This window comes from Halictus rubicundus, chromosome 11, assembly GCF_050948215.1.
Source record: "Halictus rubicundus isolate RS-2024b chromosome 11, iyHalRubi1_principal, whole genome shotgun sequence".
Classification (NCBI taxonomy): domain Eukaryota; kingdom Metazoa; phylum Arthropoda; class Insecta; order Hymenoptera; family Halictidae; genus Halictus; species Halictus rubicundus.
The window spans coordinates 15,868,326-15,888,611 of record NC_135159.1 but is presented as its reverse complement, the minus strand read 5'-3'; the positions used below and the strand labels follow the sequence as shown (position 1 = coordinate 15,888,611).

At 45.6% G+C, this 20,286-nt stretch overlaps 3 protein-coding genes across 8 annotated transcripts; 1 reads left to right on the top strand and 2 right to left on the bottom strand.

Annotated features, from left to right (window-relative positions):
* Positions 1-339: 339 nt before the first annotated feature.
* LOC143358507 (sorting nexin-13) lies at positions 340-6,780 on the bottom strand. Of its 4 annotated transcripts, none has more exons than XM_076795673.1 (10): positions 6,589-6,780; positions 5,970-6,082; positions 5,790-5,889; positions 5,647-5,733; positions 5,437-5,561; positions 4,811-5,372; positions 2,992-4,569; positions 2,734-2,922; positions 2,423-2,637; positions 340-2,302 (listed from the first exon to the last, which is right to left on the bottom strand). In XM_076795673.1, exons 1-10 carry the CDS (start codon positions 6,616-6,618, stop codon positions 1,969-1,971), a joined length of 3,333 nt encoding a protein of 1,110 aa, XP_076651788.1. In that variant the 5' UTR covers positions 6,619-6,780; the 3' UTR covers positions 340-1,968. The 4 variants fall into 4 exon arrangements, with proteins under 4 accessions (XP_076651788.1, XP_076651786.1, XP_076651787.1 ...); XM_076795674.1 differs by having other exon boundaries at positions 2,161-2,302; positions 2,423-2,639; positions 2,720-2,922; XM_076795671.1 differs by having other exon boundaries at positions 2,734-4,569.
* A 761-nt stretch (positions 6,781-7,541) lies between these two features.
* Elys (AT hook containing transcription factor 1 homolog) lies at positions 7,542-15,684 on the top strand. 2 transcript variants are annotated; one of them, XM_076796898.1, is made up of 6 exons: positions 7,542-7,853; positions 8,093-8,470; positions 8,536-8,836; positions 8,911-14,712; positions 14,787-14,862; positions 15,081-15,684. In XM_076796898.1, exons 1-6 carry the CDS (start codon positions 7,824-7,826, stop codon positions 15,256-15,258), a joined length of 6,765 nt encoding a protein of 2,254 aa, XP_076653013.1. In that variant the 5' UTR covers positions 7,542-7,823; the 3' UTR covers positions 15,259-15,684. The 2 variants fall into 2 exon arrangements, with proteins under 2 accessions (XP_076653013.1, XP_076653014.1); XM_076796899.1 differs by having other exon boundaries at positions 14,787-14,858; positions 15,081-15,221.
* On the bottom strand, positions 15,389-18,695 carry LOC143359159 (uncharacterized). Of its 2 annotated transcripts, XM_076796902.1 has the most exons (6): positions 18,380-18,695; positions 18,211-18,273; positions 18,021-18,138; positions 17,776-17,941; positions 17,065-17,703; positions 15,389-16,984 (listed from the first exon to the last, which is right to left on the bottom strand). In XM_076796902.1, exons 1-5 carry the CDS (start codon positions 18,435-18,437, stop codon positions 17,077-17,079), a joined length of 1,032 nt encoding a protein of 343 aa, XP_076653017.1. In that variant the 5' UTR covers positions 18,438-18,695; the 3' UTR covers positions 15,389-16,984; positions 17,065-17,076. The 2 variants fall into 2 exon arrangements, with proteins under 2 accessions (XP_076653017.1, XP_076653016.1); XM_076796901.1 differs by having other exon boundaries at positions 15,389-17,703.
* Between the last annotated feature and the right edge of the window lie 1,591 nt (positions 18,696-20,286).

Genomic DNA, 20,286 nt, shown 5'->3' with positions numbered 1-20,286 from the left:
GCAATTATCGTTTTTTTCCTTCTTTCTTTCTTTTTTAAACGTTCCTCCGCCGCTGGCCATTGGTGCTGTAAGTCTTGCGCCCCGTGGGCCCCCGTCGGCACTGGACCCCCCGAACAACTCGAGGACTTCCGCTCTTGTTCCCGCTCGAACATGTATTCTTTATGATTCTTTCTTTTTCTCGAGCAGAAGGAACTATTGTCTTCTAATTGTACAAACTACAAAGCCGAAAGGACAGAGAGAGAGAGAGAGAGAGAGAGAGAGAGAGAGAGAGAGAGAAAGAGAGAGAGGGAGGGAGGGAAAAGGAAAGACGAAAGTTGCAACGACGATAGACACAACGGATTTTTATAAACAATTGCTTTAATAAGTAAACGTGATAGATATGGCGCTTCAACACGATCGAAACAACTTTAAATATGTACAAGACGTACATTTACAACAATTTTACACTGTCCGGCCAGAGACAAAGATAAATTAATAGATTCACGAGCTTGTGCGTGTGTACATACGGTGTAGCCACGCGCATACACACGCACGCGCGCGCGCGCGCATACGCATATATACATATGTATATCGAGATTCGTAGAATGCTGCGAATAAATAAATATAATCGCCACCGCGCGAAAATGGCACAAAATTGTATCCCGACGACGAATTAAGTATAGAGAATATAAGTGTTGTCGCCCTCCTAATGCGCGTACATACAACGAGGGATTCGCCCCGGTATTCCGATGAACAAGTACATTAGTGAAATGCGAATGGAATGCTTAGTCCTTAAACAGGTGTGTTCCCTACGAGGTAATCGCGAGAGGTCATTTTATCACGTTGCCCTACGTAATATCAAGAAAAATTATTTGGCCACTGAATCGATAGCTTCTCACCGAGCAAACTTGAAGGTTATCAAGGTTCGAGTACATTAGCAAGTTGAGCTTGCGACATGTTCTTGCGAGAACAACTTGCAGAAGCGTGTACACTTGTTGGCAAATATTATTCGAGAAATGTCCGAAATTGCTTTTGCTGGTGTTCGCACCTTTAGGGGAAGAGCTGCGCGACGATGGTGCTGTCGAAGAGAAGCGATCGCACGAACTCGAACCGATCAGAACGCGCCGATATAACGAATGGCTTAGCTGCCGCGGTCGATCGCGAACGCTTTCGAAAAGGACCGAGAAACCATTGACGACGATTGTATTGATACACCAATGCCGGCCCTCCACAATCGTGGCCCGATGTCGGATCACGTCCACAGGACAGTTACATACTTCAAGTTCGCTTGGTAGTGCCATGTTCTCCCACTTCTCATTGACTATACATGTATATGTGTAGAAATTGTAATAAGGTGTCGCCGCGAAAGTCTAAGACTTTCGATTTTGTTCCCAATTAAATTACGCGTTCGTCTCGCCGCCCCGTATGTCAACGTTCTCCACGGTGACACAGAGGGAAACAGAGAACACCGTGCAGAGAAATATAGTACATAGTATTTCCTGCCTATAAACACGCTTCATCCCCCACCATCGGTGGGGCTACGGCCTACGGTAGGCGTGGACTCGCTTCAGTCTAGCCAATGGTAGAACAGTGGGAACAAAACGGCGCCGCACTGTTCTCTATAATCACGTCGCCAGTCTGAAGCGATGTACTTATAAGAAGGTAACAATATGTACTTCGAACAAAGTTGCGTATTTTACAATTTTTCTCGTAAACATAAATTAACCTGTTAACCGGGGAGACACATGAACACGCGCGCGCGCGTGTGTATGTGTGGACTCTGTGCATCATTTGCAGGATTTTTTGAATCCGATTTCGCCACTTGTTTATCTATTAGTTGCTATCGAATTGTAATCGTCCGCCCGGTTAACAGGGTAAACAGGTGCGACATGTACAGGTGTGTTTAACGATTATGAGATTCTTTGACCGTGATAAGAAGAGATTCGTGAGCACAGTCTCTACCCGTAAGAGCAGCTCTCAGCTCCGACGTTAAGACTTTTTCGCGTGCACCCTGTTCTGCACCCTCGGCGAAACCGCGTACAGTTTCCGAAAAATCTCTACCAGATTGTTCTCCGGAAACAGCGTCTCGACGATTCCCTCCAGCAGCACGTACAACAACCGTCTGTTCAGCACCGGTCGCTGGAACAATTCGAATACTCTGAGAAGACCACGTCTGGTCGTGTCGCTACCTATGATATGTTTCAGCTCGTCGGAGAGGCAAGACAGTAGAGCGACTTTCGCTGCCACTCTAGTCCTATCCTTCGTCTCCGAGTCACGCGGTGGTTTCTTCTCAGCCTTCACGCCGTTGGGCCAAAAGCTGTTCCTGCGAGCAAGGAAAACCATGAAATAATCATTCTATGCAACACTGAAATATTTGCACTATGAAGGTAGGCAACGAATACTCGTTATTCTGTTGTGCTCACCGATGAACGCAACTACTCACTTGAACAGCTTCAAGTACCCTGCGACTTTGGCTGGACTAGTTAACAGGGAGACATACTCCACTATCCGACGGTTCACTATGTCCCCGAACATGGTTCGAATGATCTGCCTCAGCAGGGTGACAATCCGTCGTCTGAGCCATTGATTCCTCACCTTCAAGTCGAAGATCTCGTCCATCAGCAGCAATATTATACGCAACGGAATATTGTCGTCGGTCTGGACAACAAAATAAAGACATTAATGGCACAGCTTGCTTCCGAGACGCTAGGGTACCGATTACCCTAAGTATACAACCGCTTGTCTCCATCGTACCTCTGTGTCAAGACCAGCGCCGACTTTGGTGCTCTCGTAAAAGCCGCTGGGCTTCTTCGGGTTCCCAAAGAATTTACTGATGTTGTCCATCACGCCGTCCACCGTGTTCAACATGTTATCCGGCATGGTCTTCACTGCTTGGGTCACGGACTTCATGGACGTCTTCAGAGGGTTCATCAGACTGTCTATCTGCAGTAAAGAAAACATCGAGGACCCTGTCCCATCTTGCGAAAACAATTCCTCGTTCTCCGTACTTACCGTTCTGGATATATGTCCGCCAGTGACCCCTTTGTCATAATCCCCCTGCTCCAAGAAGTTCAACAACAGATTCTGAAGACCCATATGACCGTCGACCACCGCTGGTTTGGTCAGCTGGTGCAGCCAGGCGTTCAGCATTAGCATCCTTCTCTCCAAAACGGTCCTCTCCATATTGTGAAACGCCTTCTTCGCCGGGAAAGGTATCTTGGCCAGATCATAGTACTTCTCCTTGATCTTCTGGTACAGATCGTGAAAGTCCGAGTACCTCCTATAGATGTGCCACTTCTCCTGGTACCCCGAATCATAGTTCTTGGTCACGGCCACCGCGTAGATTCCATAAGTTTTCCCCCGGTCGTTCACGATCCCGGTCTCGATGATCCTGGCAGTGATCACGAACCGACATTGCTGCAGCTTCCTGATCGCGTTCCGGTCGTATGCGTTCTCGTCGAGCTTGACGAACTGATCCGCGTTCGACTCGAAAAAGAACGAGAGGTCCTTACCCTCGGCCACGTGGTGGTCAGCGTCGATGCTAGCTGCCCTCTTCATGTTCTTCGCAGCTCTGAAGGCGACTTCCGCGTCAACCTCGTCCAGCGGTTTCGCCTCGTTCGCATCCGCCATGCTAGCCAGACTGGTCGACGAGCCAGACCTCAATTTGCTGTCGCTGAAATCGGTCGGCTTTGATTCCTCGGATTTGTACATCTCCGACATCTCGTCCAGAGTCTCCAACTCGTTGTTCGTACTCGACAAACTGATACTGTCAAGAGATTTCGAGTCCTCCTCCGAAGTTGGGTCCTTCAGCAGATCTAGTTCAGCGAGCAGACGAACGTACGCGACCGATCTCTTGAAGCCCGGCAGAAACCGGTCCTCGTTCTTCAGCTTCTCGTAGCAGCAGAGCCTCAGCTCGTCGAACCACGTCTCCTTGACAAACTCGCTTCGAATTCTGTGCACCAGCATCTTTACCAAACCATCGTCCAGCTGTAACTTCGGCGACGCCTTGTCGCTTAGGTATTGCTGGAAAATCTTCGTAGCTGCCTCCTTCAGGTTCTCCAGGTCCATGTTCTTTCGCTTCGTCGACCCCGTGAAACTTGCACCCGCCTGTTGAGCTGCGTGCAGCTTCTGCAACTCTATGTCGGATATCTGTTGCTCGGCGGACACCCTCCACCCGTAGATGTTCAAGTAGAAGTACAAGTACGATTCTGCGTTTATGGAAGTCATGTAGTCGATGAAATAGCTCAGGGCTATGTTGTTCTTCAGCAACTCGTCCAACGGCAGGTTCACCAGCTTCTGACCTGGCATCAGCAGCCTGTTCCACTCCTGTCTAGCTCCCATTCCGTCGCTCTCCGTCTCCAAACCTTCTTGCATGCCGATGATCCTAGTCTCCAAGAGCTTTTTCACGTACAGTAGACTGTTCAGCTGTTGCTTCACGGATAAATCATCCTCGCCGCCAGAGTCCTTTGATCGCAAATGAGCGATCTCCTTGCACACTATGTTCTTCGTCGCAGTCAGCTCGTCCAAACTATCAGTCACTCTGATCACCGTTAGAAACACGTCACTCGGTAAGCCTGCCTCCTTAACGCACTGAAAAATCATTTTCGCTTAGACGGGGAACGTATTCGATAGAGGTGTGCGAGAACCTCGGGATTCTCGAAGAAAATTCTCAACCCGACATTTTTGGGTTCTCGCACACCTCCGGTATCCAAAAAAACGAACTCGAGACCTTCGATTTCGGGTTACCAAAACACAGAGGATTTATCGATTTCGCTATCTTGTTTTCCCAAAATTGGTGGCCCGAAACGAAGGTCTTGCAGCCTCCACTCACCAGCCATAGACACACCTGATTAATGTAATCAGGGTCAGAGAATAAATCCAAGAGCGGTCTGATAATCACGTTTACCAACAACTCTCTTAATATAAACCTGACGGTAAGGCAATCAAAGTCTCCCTTTGGTAGTACCAAGTACAACAGGATCTCGGATATCTCCCCCAGGAACTCTAACTCTTGGGTGGTGTTGGTGCAGACGAGATCCCTGCAGATCAGATTATTCTCCATCTGTACTTCTAGGTCGAAGAATATCTTCTCGAGGGACTCGTCCTCTTTTTCTTCTTCGGTCTCGATCGGTTCGGTCAGCGAGGATAAATTTGGAATGTAGAACTTTGACTGCGAATACCAGGACACATCCGTCTCACTTTTGTTCCGTCTGTGCGTCGGTGTTTTCTTCGGGGTCCCGCCTGACGTGCTAGAGCTTGCACTACCTTTTTGCAGTTTCCTGGTTCGTATCTGCTTCATCCTCGCCCTTGCCTGTCGATACAGCCTAACGTGGGAGGCCGCGTCGTCGACGAGGCGAGTCGTTAAGTAAGGTATCCAATCGACGCCTTTCACTCTGTTCGTTCAAAGAGATTCTTAGTTTGGGTATGTTCCCATTCAACGTTGTCTGTATCACATACCGATTGGCTATATTGATGGCTATCTTTTGAGCAGTGTCCCGGACAGAATATATGAACTCCTCGTCGTCGGTGACTATACTGTACCATGGTTCCACGTAATCTCTGATCACGAAATCTAATATTTCCTGTGGAGGAAATTGCGAATCGCTAAGTTACTACGACACAAACAGTAAATAATGCTAATGAAATTGTTCTTGATCGGGTATGTACTTGCAGGGAGTCATCGATAATACGGCTACCGGTGATTCTTTTATCTAACGTTAGATTCACCTTCTCCTTTGATAATTCTAGAATATACTGTAACATACAACAGTGATTAGATGAAGCATCAATTGTCATGTGGGTTGTGTTACCTGCCGAAACTTTTCAGTCTTCTTGTTTAAATCTTCCCTTTCGGAGGAAATCACTTCGTCGAGATTCGGACCGTAGGTTCTAAACACGCATGTAATGGTTCTGTAACAAAGAGTACATGAATATAAAATGATAGAACAGGTTCAAATTTGAAATTCGAGTGTATCAGGTAAGTATCTTACCCTAAAATTAAGGCTAGCAGGCAAATGAACAGCTTAGTGATCGTACCAATCCCAACCAGATATACAAACAGAGCTGTCACAACTCCAAAAAGTCCGTAAAGTGGAACATTCATCTACAAGAAATTGAAACATTTTCTAAATCAGAACAAGACAGAAAATTCAGTTAGAAAGAAATAGAAAAATAAACAGACTATTGGTTTGCCGTGACACAGCCAACAAAGGATATGTTACTGAAAAGAGTTCAGTTATTCAGTCATTTATTGATCATGGTAAAGCGTACGAATTCAGTAAATCGTGATATCGTCGAACATTATTTGCGGAGCAAATAGAAACGGGAATACCCATCGACGATTGTCAGACTGACGTATAGACCGAAAACCGACGATGGCTGCAAAGTGCTTGGAAAACATCATTTGAAAAGGTAAAACCAACAAGAAATCGGAGCTGACGCAAAAGATCGCAATAAGATCATGTGATTCACACGCTGAAGGACTGCGCGCTCAGCATAAAGTTTTGCGCACAATTTTAAAGAGACGGCCAGAGAAAAGTGTCAAAGTGCAACGCTGCGTACGTGTGCCGTCTGCTGCACGGACGTCATGACTCGCATGCACACACCCACCTTTGAATTCTCGGACAAACAGCCGCGCATGTAGTTACACACATATTGCGAGTCTCGTGCACGGTTCGTCGACACGAGCTGGTCAGCTGAACGGCAACAGTTTATTTACATGTTTGCAGGGAATCATTAGTAAGTCGAATAAGTCTGGCGACATGTCTGCTTGATTCCGCGTGTGGATGGTAGAGGCGCTCTCTTTCTTTCTATCTCTATCTCTCTCTTTCTCTCTCTCTCTCCCTCTCCCTCTATCCTCGATCCGCACAATTATAGCAGTTTTATTAATTTTACAGGACGAATTATTGTCTAACGGGAATATTAATGGTTATTAGAATCTTTCAAGTTTTGTTAGTATCTTGAAAATAAATTATTTTCATTGGAGAGCATTGAAATATTACTTTTTAATCAAGCGCAAATGATTCGTACCGCTTTTCTCATAAGACACAGTGTAAATTCCGGTAAGATTATTTGCTTCGTTCAGGGGTCGATACAGCGCCAATTGACGCAGTGGCAAAACGCTGAAACTACTAGCCAAATTTACTGACGGAACAGTTTCAATGTTCACCGCTAGATGGCGCCGACAGCACATTTTAGGAATTTACCATTAGCGACACCACGGTTACCGACCGAGAATCGATTGTCGGTAAACATACCAGTTTGTGCGTTTTGCCGCTACGCCAAGTGGCGCTGTACGAACTCTAGGATATCATATGATTCTTACCGAAATTTACACTATATCTTATGGAAATAACGGTTAAGATCATTCACGCTCAAATGAAAATAATATTTCAATCTTTTTCCATTAAAATTTCATAATGAAAGCTAGATGAATGTACTGTAGGTTGATTGAAGTGTGAAAATAATTGCGGTAACACAGTGGGTGAAATATTTCAAGTGCCCGCTCATTTTCAAACATAGTTGGCAGCACGTGTGCAATTGGTATCGTTTCCTAACGTACTTCGCGGTTGTATAGTTGAGGTTTTAAAATGAAAGCACGAGTGGTGAAACGTATTTAAATGTAACACCAAGATTTCTCGCGTGTTTCTAAATTAAGTGGTGTTATAGGTACTCTGTCGGACGGTATTGTGAATATACGGGCTACAGGTTGATGGTAATCGTGTTTGTAGGAACGTGACGGATTCATTGAAATTTGGCGGCAACATAACCTTATGGTGACCTTAGCGAAAGAACGTATAAATGATTTTTTCGCATCCACTGTGCTTTAATATTGGCTCTAAAAAATGAAAGAGTTAGAAGAAGTGAACTGTGAGGTAATTCTTATTGTCAAATAATTTGTCTTTTTTCCTGTATACTTCAAATCCTGTATGGGCTATTCATTGCACTGTGAATGTTTATGCATTTTCAAATTTCTCAAAAATGTCTCACAGAAGCAGGAATATGCATTTTACATTAAGGACTCCAAATGGTACAAAATGAAAGATAAAATGTGTAAAATCCACAGTTTAATGAATATTTTTGATCTTGAATTTATAATTCATTTCATCCACAGATACACAACGTTATAGACATTCAACATGCATTCTCGTCTCGATCCAATAATAGCGATGGAAACGAAGGCGGATCTTCTAACAGTTCGCAACCTTATAGCGGTATCGATAGCCACTGCGGAGGCTTTCTAAGCGATACTAGGTACGCTTGGTTGAACTATGGTTCCCACATAATAATTTTCAATGCAAGGACCGGAGAAAGTATTAGCTCATGGACCTTTCGTGGGAAGATCGCCTGTGTGTGTCAATTTCCAGCACAGCCTGGAGAACTACCGTTACTTCTAATAGGTTTAGACAATGGTGCCACTAGAATTAAAGATTCCATAGGCTTGGTGTGCATCTTCGACTGTGCTAGCTCTCGTGTTCTTCGAGCTGTGAAAGTAGGTTCTACACGGAGAGGTTGCAAAGCATTTGAAATTGTTACTGACAGTCTATATTTTTACAGATGCCAGTAGGAGTCGAGCAGGTTTGCGTCGTATCAGGCGGAGCGAAATGGGAGGAATTCAACGAAAAAAGACCAGATAATTTCCTAATGCAAATGGATGGGATAGCTTGCATAGTATTACGTAATCTTCATCATCTGATGATCGATCTTCAGAGATCCGCTTGGGAGACGCCAGATGATTTGTCTCTTATCATGGACGAGACCAATCCGGCCGACATAGAGTTTATAACGTCGAAAGATTCTCTCCATAGGAATCAGTTGAACAAGAGCAAACACATGGTTTGCAACTTAATGAATCAACGTAAGAGAATCTCCATAGCCTTGCTTATACTTCCCAATGATATGCGGGTAACCACATTTCGTATATATTTACAGGAATAGAAAAGCACATCGGATTCAACCGGGAAGAATTCGAATCCACCGGTTTCTTGGACGAACGGTTAACAAATACCATCGTTAGTTCGACGAAAATCGGTTGCTTGATATCCGGATGTCTAGGTAGAGTGATAATATGGCAGAACGATGGTTCCGTAGGGTCGATAAGTTTACCGGTAGACGAGACTATGATCGTGACGCATTTGGCGCTGTTGGAGCCAGCCGACGATCCTAGACCGTTCTACTATTTATGGGTCGTTTTCCAAGACGAATCGTCAAAGGTGCCGCCTCTTCTGAGGATGTATGCGTTGCTATTCCAGCGAAAGTACTCCGAAAGGGGAACGAATTTGTATTTCAATCTGGAAGCAGAGCCCAGCCTTAAGTTCGAATTCGAATTGGACGCGGACGACAGAGTGATCAATTTATCCGCCATCGAACGAGAAACGAATCCCGATCAAACAGAATCGGAGTCGAAACGAGGCGAGGACAGCTTGCTGTTGATCTCCAGTACCGGTCGAACGTTGTTGTTCGACTTGAATCAATGGTACAAAGAGCAGATGCCTCGAACCGTCGGCGAATGCAAGAATCCCAACAGTATATTAGCCAGCTACGACATCGAAGCTCGGCCGACCAACGTGGCGAGCAACGAGATAGTTAGCTGCACTTACGTTCCTCGCACTCTGCAAGAGTTTCCAAACAACAGGCTAAGTACATCGGAGGAACGGTTCTATCCAAACTCGTTAGCACTCGAGTGGATAGAACTGAGCGTATCGAAGTTAACGTTCTGGTTGTCTCGAGGTGTGCAAGCCGAGCTTCTTCACGAAATGGCAATCGCTGGACCGATCCTGTTAACAGAACCCTCCGAGATGTTTCACAAGTGTCTTTCCGTCGGTTTGGTACCGTTCAACACAGAGGTGTCCTTTTCGAGCGATCATAACGCCCAACGGGACATGCTGCTGTCTCTTTGTTTGGAGCAACACTGGGCAACCTTCTTGATAAGGTGCGCGAAGGAATGGTCGGACGGGAGTGCAGCGTACATGTATCCAAGCTTCTTGAATTGGGGTATACAACGGGCTGCTTCCATAAAAATGATCGCCGATCATCTATGCGTGCCCCTGTTCGACCAATCGGGCAACAACATCGGAGAGTCCGAGTTGAAGACCTTGAGATTTTGTTACCAGCAGCTGGAGTGTTTGTCGAACGTGGTGTCAAAGTTGCCGCTAGAAACGAACAATTTGGTCAAGCAACGGAGAGCACTGAAACGCGTGTCGATATTTTTCCAGGTGCTTCTCTGGTTCTACGACGCAGGCTTGCTGCCCGAATCGCAGGACATGGAGGCACCCGTGTCTGCTGCAGTGAAAATACCTTACCCCTATGAGAAATTGCACCGCCTGTACAAGGAGAAGAGGGAGTCTGCCGCGAACGATAAACAACCCGGCGAGATCAAAGAAGTGTTCTTCATAGACGAGATGGTAGCGCGAGAGTGTCCTGCTCTGAGTACCCAATGGAAAATGGAGTCCGGAGACATGTCCGCGAATGGTTACTACCCTCCTCCGTCGTTGCAGTCTTTGCTGAGAAGTTATCTAACGGACTGCGATCAAGGCGAGGCGGATAAGCTCGAGTGCAAACATCAGATCACCATCTACCTCCTGATGGACCTGGATCTGCTGCTGCCAGACTCCTATGCGGGTGTAGATCGGTTGATCGAGTTTCCCTCGTCGTTCAAGATGAGCTCCAGCGTCATCAAGCTGACGCAAGCGTTCTGGCTTCTGGACCACGAGGACTACCGCGGATTCCTGGGCATGATGACCGGCCAGCTGATCTCCGACACCGACGTGAAAGATTGGCATCACAAGCTGGTCTTGAGGACCCTGATCAGAAACGATCAGCACAAGCTGGCTCTGATGTACCTGCGCATAAGAAAGCCTCCTCTGTCGTCGGTTCAGGATCAGAGCACGTTGATCGGTCTATCGGTGGAACACGGTCTGGTCCAATCGGCCTTTCATCACAGGCCGCAGACACATTACGCGCAGCTGCTCATGTGTTTCTTCCAGTCGTGTAAAGCTTACGACAAGCTCACCGATGTTTTGCACCTGGCCCTGGACACCGAGGAGGAAGAGATGTTCGACAAGTTCCTGGAGGAGAGCAAGTCCGAGGACGTGAGGTTGTTATACTATTTGCAACGGTGCCGCTACATGGAAGCGAACAGCGGCAGTTTCGCCGCTGTTCGATTCAACCCGGGCACCAAAAACGATCACATGGACATGCTGAACGCTTACAACGCGACTTTGCCCAACATCATGAAGAAGTTCTCCATGAGCATGAGTAAATCAGCCTCGGAGACCGGGATGGAGCCCAGGTATCCAAGACCGATGACGTACAACAAGAATTGCCAACGAGCAACGAGCATCTACGAGACGGTGATCAGGAAAGCCAAGGAGACCTTCCACAGGGAAGAGAAGGCCTTGATCCCGTTCATCACTGCTCCGTGCACTACGCTCAAACCGAACGACGAACAGATCGACATCAACTGCGTGATGTCTCCGAAAGTCATGGAGACGCATAGGAAGCGGACTTTGGACGAGGTGCAGGCCGACGACGACAGCGACAAGAGGACGCCGGAGAGGATCAAGCGCAGAAAACTGGTGGACGACGGGGACGCGGCTTTGAGCGCAGCGTTCAGCACTCCGTTGGTGAAGCGCAAGGTATCTCACAGGGACACTCGTATCGAGACACCTCATTCTATCCTGAAGATCAGGCAGCTTATAAGGAACTCGACGTCCGCAAGCCTCGGCTCGGTGCAACCGGAAGACACCGACAGCAACTCGGCAGCTATCGATAAAGAGAAGAAGATCAACAGACAGATACGGTTCAATATCTCCCAGTCGAAGAAGAACGCTAGCAACGACGAGATCAGTGCCGGAGACAGTTCGGCTGGGATGCATGCTTCGGAGAGAAGCGGGGAGACGTTCTTCAGCTCGTTGGAGGCCGACAAGTCCCTGATGGAGAGCGCGGTCTTGTCCGAGGGTAGCATCACTTGCAAGAACATATGCGCTGCCCGTCCCAGGCCAAGCATCGGGAGATCTCACCTGCAGACTCCCTCGTTCCAGGAGTCGAACAGAAGGAGCTTAGGAAATTCCCACACGGAAGCGTCGAACTTGCTGGGAGATCTCGCCGCAACTCCGACGAAACGTATGCTGCAAACGCCCAGGAGGTGTACCTCGTGGTTCTCCGCATCCCTTCACTCGCCAGCTGTGCTCTCACCGGACAGCAGCTTCGACATAGGCTCACCTCTGAGAAGATCCAGCGTGCTCCCCTCGCAACTGGCTCCCACGTGTAATTCTACCAACATCTCGACAGCTTCGAAGCAAGAGAGATCATGCCGGAACAGCGAGGAAGCGATGAACATCGACGAGCAGGAAGAAGAAGAAGAAGAAGAAGAAGAAGAACTCGAGGAAGAAGAAGGAGCTATACTGGACGCGTCTTCGAGCATGCAAATTACGTCCCCGACTATACCGAAATCGAATTGCTTTAAGTTCAACGACGGCAACGTGTCGAACCACCAGAAAAACGGAGGCATCTCCAAAGACCAGGAAGACGAGGCGATGAACGTCAGCTACGCCGAGGATAAGGAAGACGCGGACAACGATGACGAGTTCGAGAGCTTCTCGAACACTTTCGGAAACAGTTCCGCGCGGTCCGAGAACAGCGAACGTCGTTCCTGGTCGCCGAAGTTGCGCGACGAGGTCGACAACGACGCGCAGGAGCAGCGCATAGATGATCTGAAGAACGGCGACCACCACTTCGACATCACCGACGACGAGTCCAACTACGCCGAGGACATGGTTCTAGCTCTCGAAGAGACTACCGAGGTGATCGAGACGGTGTCTCGGACGACGCAGGTTCGCACAGGCAACGAGTACGACGCGTCGAACATCACCGACGACGAGTCCGACGCGAGCGTTCCAGCGGAGCCTCGGAAGAACGTTGAAGATCACCTCGACAACAATAATTCCATGTCTGAAACAGCAGATAAAGCTCCGCCTAAGACGCAGCGCGCGGAGTCCAAGGACACCGACGACGAGGCCTCGCAGCTGAACGACAGCGTCGCGTCGAGGATGACTAGATCCAGAAGAGCCTCCTCGATAACGAAAGAGATAAGACCGTCCGCAGTCGGTTCTCCCTCGAAGGTCGTCCCGAAGACCCCCGCGAGATCGAGGAGAGCGAGCTCGTTGATGAAAGAGGTGTTGATCGCGTCCATCGCCGCCGCGGACGAAGGCATCAAGCGTACGGGATCCTCGGGATCAGAGGATTCGTCCGTCACCTCTTCCCCGAGTAAATCGAGGGGTCGAAGAGCTTCGATGGTCGCGAAGGATGTCTCCGTCGTGGAGGAGCAAGGCGAAGAAGACGCGGGGGTTTCTACGCCGAAGAAGACCAGGGGTAAGAGAGCGTCTTCGATGGCGAAGGACGTTTCCCTCGCGGAGAATCACGGGGAAGAAGACGCGGGGTTATCGACGCCAAAGAGAACGAGGGGTAGGAGAGCGTCTTCGATAGCGAAGGACGTTTCTCCCGTGGGGAAACAGGCGGAGGAAGAGGTCTCGCCGAGGAAAACGAGGGGTAGAAGAACGTCGTTGGTAGCGAAGAGTACTCCTCTCGGAGAAGAAGAGAGGGAAGAGGAGTCCCCAGGGTCTGCTTCGTCGAAGAAGACTAGAGGTAGAAGAGCGTCGTCTGTGGCGAAGGACGTTCATCCTGTGGGAGAAGTAGGGGAGGAAGAGTCCTCGGCCATGGCCACTCCGAAAAAGACCAGGGGCAAAAGAGCCTCGTCCGTGGCGAAGGATGTTCATCCTGTCGGGGAAGAGGGCGAAGAGGACTACTTGGCCGCTTCTCCGTCAAGAAGAACTAGAGGCAGGAAAACATCCACCAAGGATGTTCTTCCTGTGGAAGAGCAGGAGGAGGTCAGGACTCCGGCGAGGAGGAACACGAGACGGGCTGCCTCCGTGCAGAAAGAAGTGCCCGAGTCGACGAGGTTCAGCAGGACTTCGTCCTCCTCGAGCATAGCGGTTGAAAATGAGGAGGAGAAGTTGGAGACCAGGGGGTCGAAGACTAGAGGCACGGCGGCAGGCAATAGGTCGTTGAGGGCTGTTGCAGAGTCGATGACGAGCGAAGAGGCAGCCGAAGAGAAGAGAACTGTTAAGTTGCCCGGCAGGAGACGCGGTAGTTCTGTGCCTAAAGAAACGGTGGACACTGTTAGGACTCGGAGAGCGAGCAGCGTCGCGAAGGAGGTCATCCCGGAGGAGGACTTTGAACCTCCGTTGGATGTGTCGAGAGGTAGACACATGGTAGCAACGATTAGCAGTTCAGCTGGGAATACCCGGAATCGTAGGTCATCGATACAGTCGATACCTGAAGAATTAGAGGAAATATTAAGCGTACCATTGAAGGAGAGAATGTCCGGTGCGAGCAACAAGAAACAGTCCACGTCGGTCCCTAGACAAAGAAGAGCTGCGAGCGTCGAGATTCCGCAAACAGACACGATGAAAAGAACTAGGAGTACCCGCAGCAAAGCTATCCTCAAGGAGACTATAGTGGAAGAGGAGGTTCAAGAGGACCCGGAACCCAGCAATGTTAAGAAAGCTACAAGAAGGAAGGACACTTTGGTGGATTCCGGTGCTCGGGAGATCCCCGAGGTCGTCTCGAAACCAAGGAAAGGTGGAAGAAGAGCGAGCGTGAACCGTGATGCTAGCGAACAGTTTTCGTTTTCTCAACCGGACAAAACAAACGATCCGCCATCGGATCAGAAAGGTAGTTCTTTCGATATCCAGGGTTAATAAAATATTATTTGTAGAACGTTGACGATATCGTTCCGAATGTTTCAGCTATTCAAGAAGTGCCGAACTTTGTGTTTTCCCCGCCTCATACCAGGTCGAAGACCGTGACTCCTGATAATCGTAGGTGGTTACTTTTCAATTAAATTCATTCTCTCGTTCTGCTTCCTGTCTGCTCTGTCTACGATCTTAATTTCTCATACACTCGGAGCGTGGCGATACACAGTCGCGCAAACTACCAACGCATCAACTAAGAATTATACACTCTTCGTTTCTTTTTATATTAGCATATTGAGCGCTTACACCGTAGTCGCATACTAATTTCTTCTTTCATCGTTCAAACAGGAGATTAAGCAGCGTTACTCCCATTTTGAGTAAGGACAACTCGGAAGAGGAAGAATCACAGCACATTGTACAGAAAAAGTCACAGTTTAAAAACACGGGTAACTACGTTCCGGTTATTGTAAATCGTTGTAGGAGAAAATTTGTATTACTTAAAGGATCAAATAGCATGTCGAATTAAATGCAGTTAGTGATTTCATTTTTAACCGGTTCTCCAATTTTGATTGAACCACGCACCGTCATGGTTTCGTAATGACGAAGGATTACAAGTATTTCTTCCTGGAATAATAATGATTTTTGTGAAACGACCATTATTTTTTTTTGCCGATTTCTTTATACAGTAGGAAACAGAATTTGATACGTGGGACCATAAGAGGCGAAAGAAGCATTGTCACTGAAAGAAGCGAGTGTTTCTTTTTGCTGTCGAATATATTTGTCAGTGAACGATCCCATATATTACTTTTGAGCTTAAATGTGTATTTTGTGTAGAGCATATTTTTCGAGGAAAGTGTGCTTTGTTGAAAAGATTATTTTGTATAATCTATAAACTTTTGTTCAAGTTGTTTCTATCATTTTATGCATCTTGCATTAAACGAACATTTTATACTTATTTTTGTTATTTTCCTTACCATAGAATTTCGAATCGTGTAGGCACATGTACAGAAAACAAAACCAAAATTGCTGATTGAACGAACATCTGATCTTAGTATTTGTATATCGTAAGGAGCAATTACTTTTATATACTATTCGTCAATTATATTTGTTACATTATATTAATCATTCTATCTTTTTTTCTCTCTCTCTCTCTTTTTCGCGCACACAAGCTTATGGAATGAATTACTGCTGTATGGTATATTAAAATGTGTATGGGGTTTTCGATGAAAACATGTATTATATCTTTGTAAATAATTTATTACAATTTTACATTTATTACAATTTATTACCCATGTATAGATGTATTCATACAATAAATGTAAAAAATAATACTACTTCTATCGAATACACATTTCCAAACACCATAAATAATATACTGTTTATATTTTAAATACTAAATTGGTATTTAAATAATACTAAAAATTAACTGCTCTTATACTTCTTTCGAATATTAATCGTTTCGGAGATTAGTAGAAACAATGTAGAAATTACGCTTCTCGAACTTAAATATTGGGAAATTGTTACAGAGATTATTAACATATATACTTTACTAGATCTTTGAGTCTTAACAACTTATTAGAAGCTATTAAGTTATCAAGTGCCGAGAAGCACTTGGTTAAAGCACACCATTCAAAATTCATTTTTCTTTCATCTGGTTAACTCATCGATAATTAACTCATTTGGGTTCAAAGTGAGCGCTAATAACATCATCTTTGGCAGTAAATTATTTCTCACGCTGCACCTGAAGCACTTGAAAAGAGAATAATTCCCTCTAAAAAGCAAGCACATCTTGTTATTAAACCTATTAAACAAAATTTCCTTCGGATAGAGAGTGTATATATGTCGATTCGATTAAAGCCTGTCTCGATTTAATCGTTTCAGAATTCAGTCTAAATAGTCAATGTTTTGTACATTTCTGTTTGCTTATTTGATTACGTCGCCTTTAACTCCGATTGTCTATTTCACTATGCCCTTTTTGCTTCCTCATAAAAATCTCTGTTATCAGCACAATAGAAATATCATCGCATTTAAATTGAGTGTAAATGTACACGATTCAAGGCAGATCTACGACTTAGGACGGTGCGCAACTCGTTATTTCAAATGTTAGACCTTAAACATTCATCGATCCCATTTTACACCGTACCCTTTTCTCGAAGGCACATTTCTCTTCATACTATGCAAAGTATTGCTTTTACTGGGACAAGTCTCCTTCTATGTTTCTGAGCTTCTTGTCAAAGTGGAGCTCTAGGTTTCTACAATATATTATACTAATGATTAATGTTCTCATGGCAACGAAACGTATTTTCATCGAAAGTACTTGATATATTTGAACCTTGAAATCGTTTTACTGCTGTTTGCAGCCGTCCTTCACTCTACGTTTCTGTTTCTCTTCGTGGACCTGCGACGGGGACTGCATTTGATTTCTTCGTTGTCCTTGAATAGGCATGTAGCATGGTATATCTTCGTTCATAAGCTCCTGGGGTGGTGTAGGTAACGCGTACGTAGGACTGACAGTACTGCTCGAGCTACTGGAAGTGTGTCGATGCACATTTCCGTTGTAGGTGGGATCGATAATCGCTGCCACGTTTGGTACTTCTCGTATACTCTCGACAGGATCGTCCAGTATCTGGATCTCCTCGGGGTCCGGGTATTCTGGACAATTCAGATTCGGCTGCATCCTATTTTTGCCAGGTGTAGCTTTCAAGTCCAGCTTGTCCGGCCTCTGAGGCTTTTCGGTAACGCTCTGCTCCTCCATATCTTTTTGAAGTTGCTTCTCCAGCTTTCTCTGTCTTGCCCTTTGTCTGGCCTTCCTAGCCTTCGCCCGCTCTTTCTGCTGCAGCATCTTGGCCAATTCTGCATCCTGCGCTTCCATTGCGATCTTCTGATCCAACAGAAATTGTTCGTCCACGGGTCCATCTTGAGTGTCTATAGTGTTCTCCTCTTCCTCTTGCTGCAATTTCCTTGCTAGTTCCTTTTATCGATAAACATAATATTAATAGAAGATATCGTTAATGTATTTAAATAAGCGATGCTGTACAAGTACCTCGTCTTTCTCCTCTTGAATATGTTTCTCAAGTTCCAATTGCGTTACTTCGTCGTCTAGTCTCAACTGTAATCTCATCTGCTCTTGCAACTCTTTTTCTCTCTGCCTTTCTTCTCGCTCGAGGGTCAAAGCAATCTGCTTCGCCACCATAGCATCTCTTTCCTCTCTGAAAAATCATATCGATGTGAAAACAAATCAGTGTAATTTCCCATAGATACAGTGGGTAACGAGAACTAGATACGGACTGTTGTTGAACGTAGCTTTGATATCTCATTGCTTCTAATTCCTGTTCCACCTTTGCTTTTGGTAAATCTTCTCTGACTTGGGCATTGCGCACTTTGTTGCCTGTGTAGTGTTCCCTGACTGTGAGCAACAATACGGTGAGATCATTCTGGCAGGAGGAGAGCTTTCAAATATGTTTGATTAAATACCTACTTTCTTCGTCCTGCAAACGGTACGCGAGTGCCCCGTCCTCGTGAACCAACCACTCCCGACAAACTGTGATAGTATCAAAACGGAGTTAAATAGATTAAATCGGCAATCTAATTGCGGTGATTGTGATCAGATGTGACAGCAGATAATTCGTGAACAGCCGCCGTTTTACCTTCGTTTACTCGACCAGCCTTGGGAAGAGAGTCCGAGCTCAGCACAGATTTCGCCATCTCGAATCCACAGTTGTCGCTCCTTCCGTCGAAGGATCCTCCGTTCCGAGTCGTCCGACTTTCTTGTTTACAACCACCTTACGAGACACATACGTTGTTTTCTCTCCATCTTGAATCCCAGTGAATAGACTCTGCGCGCGTGTTGGTCCTATTCTCTCCGATGGTGTGCATTTCTCTTTTCTTAGTGTGCGTGGGGAACATTCTCAGCGAGCGTGTGATAGAACCGCGCCTGTGTGCGTGTGCGCGCACACAATCGCGCGATCTTTCATGCGAGAGGTTTCTCTGAAACGTAGCGATGGATACGAACGACTCGCGAGTAAGCTGATTTTGCAACGATTATTTAAACCGCGATTCTACGATATTTATTTCTGTCTGTACTTTTCTGTCTATCACGCGATCGTGCGCTGTACTTCCGAAAACCCCCATGCCTCGAATTGGTTGAAATGTTCTAAATAGGCGTTCTTTTTTAACAAAAATAAAGATTGCGAGATGGATTTCCGGCGTCTCGAAAAAAATTTTGTACCATTCAAGTGTCACTGTCTACGTTACCGGCACAGTTATAACCGCGGTCTATATTCTACGAATTAATAAAATTTATATAGTAATTTTCGTTTATACCCAACACTCTTCGTACGCCGCGTTCAATGTGTAGTCATAGTAGTAGTTATTCTAGTAAAGGTAGTACGTCTCATAGTAAGGGAACGTACTCACGCCGAACGTTAGTCAAGTGGATAGTAGAGACCCTTTTAGAAATGCAACTCCTCACTGCAACTGAATGTACAATTTGCTCGAAGAATTTATATGGGTGTACAAAGGATACTGTAGTCGTAAGAATTCAATTTGCATAAGTTTCCACTTCTTCGTTATGTGTTTAACGACGGCATTATGATTGTTAACATCTCGGTAAATGGAGCGAGGGGCTATAAGCTATATTATAGTTCCTTCAATAATTAACGCCTTATTGGTTGGCGAAAGGAGGTGGGACGTATATTTAAACCTCAACTGGCCATCTCACCCACGTTAACAAATCTATCATTTGAATTCGAATTTTTTTTCAGCCTAAATTTTTAGGTTTTTATATAGCTATGTTAGGTAAAATATATGTGAAGGAAAACTGATGCGCAGATGAGATTCGAATAGATTTAACTATACGTGTTATATGGTTGCTACGAAATCGGTCAGAAGCAAAGGCTGATTAGTTTAAACGTATCCTCGTTACAATGATTTTCTATTGAATTTTTCCTTTCGCGAAGAAAACACAGAAAGCGTATTCACAGTGCATTATTATGTATGGGCATAGAGGCATTGAGGCAGTTTCGAGCGAATGCGTCGTCGAAAGTCACAAATCAAGTTCGTTGGTAAACTTCGAAGGAAACGTTTCAAACGCTTCCAGCATGATTCACAGTGTAGATACCGGTAAGAATTATTCGGCACTATTTTGGCATGGTGGCGCCATCGGTGACAAAACGCTGAAACTGTACGACAAACATTACCGACAGAAAATTCCCCTCTGTCGATAACGTTTGTGAAAGAACATGAAAATTATAAGATGTGATTGCGTAAAAAAACAAAGGAAAAACAATAGAAAGGCTCACTGAATTTTGAATAAATCGACGAAGAGTTTTCTTAAATAATATTTATTCTTATTTTAAAATATATGCGCAACAGCTTAGGTGTTATTCACAATTAGGTATCTCATCCTTTCACTTCTTTTTGTTTGATTTACAAGTATGTAATAATAATTGTATGCATGTACATACATATATATTATATACATATACATATACATATACATACATATATATATATACATATACATATACAATTCGCAATTAGGTAAATCTAAATT

What these genes read in the sequence shown, in the direction of transcription:
- LOC143358507 (XM_076795671.1), bottom strand. Translation starts at nt 6,618, where the DNA reads ATGCGCGGCTGTTTGTCCGAGAATTCAAAG. An exon ending in AGACTGAAAAGTTTCGGCAG is followed by an intron (nt 5,734 to 5,789) that starts GTAACACAACCC and finishes TGTATGTTACAG; the next exon opens with TATATTCTAGAATTATCAAA. An exon ending in GCCATCAATATAGCCAATCG is followed by an intron (nt 5,373 to 5,436) that starts GTATGTGATACA and finishes TTGAACGAACAG; the next exon opens with AGTGAAAGGCGTCGATTGGA.
- Elys (XM_076796898.1), top strand. Translation starts at nt 7,824, where the DNA reads ATGAAAGAGTTAGAAGAAGTGAACTGTGAG. An exon ending in TTGCAACTTAATGAATCAAC is followed by an intron (nt 8,837 to 8,910) that starts GTAAGAGAATCT and finishes ATATATTTACAG; the next exon opens with GAATAGAAAAGCACATCGGA. An exon ending in GTGACTCCTGATAATCGTAG is followed by an intron (nt 14,863 to 15,080) that starts GTGGTTACTTTT and finishes TCGTTCAAACAG; the next exon opens with GAGATTAAGCAGCGTTACTC.
- LOC143359159 (XM_076796901.1), bottom strand. Translation starts at nt 18,437, where the DNA reads ATGGCGAAATCTGTGCTGAGCTCGGACTCTCTTCCCAAGGCTGGTCGA. An exon ending in CCGTTTGCAGGACGAAGAAA is followed by an intron (nt 18,139 to 18,210) that starts GTAGGTATTTAA and finishes TGTTGCTCACAG; the next exon opens with TCAGGGAACACTACACAGGC. An exon ending in TTCAAGAGGAGAAAGACGAG is followed by an intron (nt 17,704 to 17,775) that starts GTACTTGTACAG and finishes TATCGATAAAAG; the next exon opens with GAACTAGCAAGGAAATTGCA.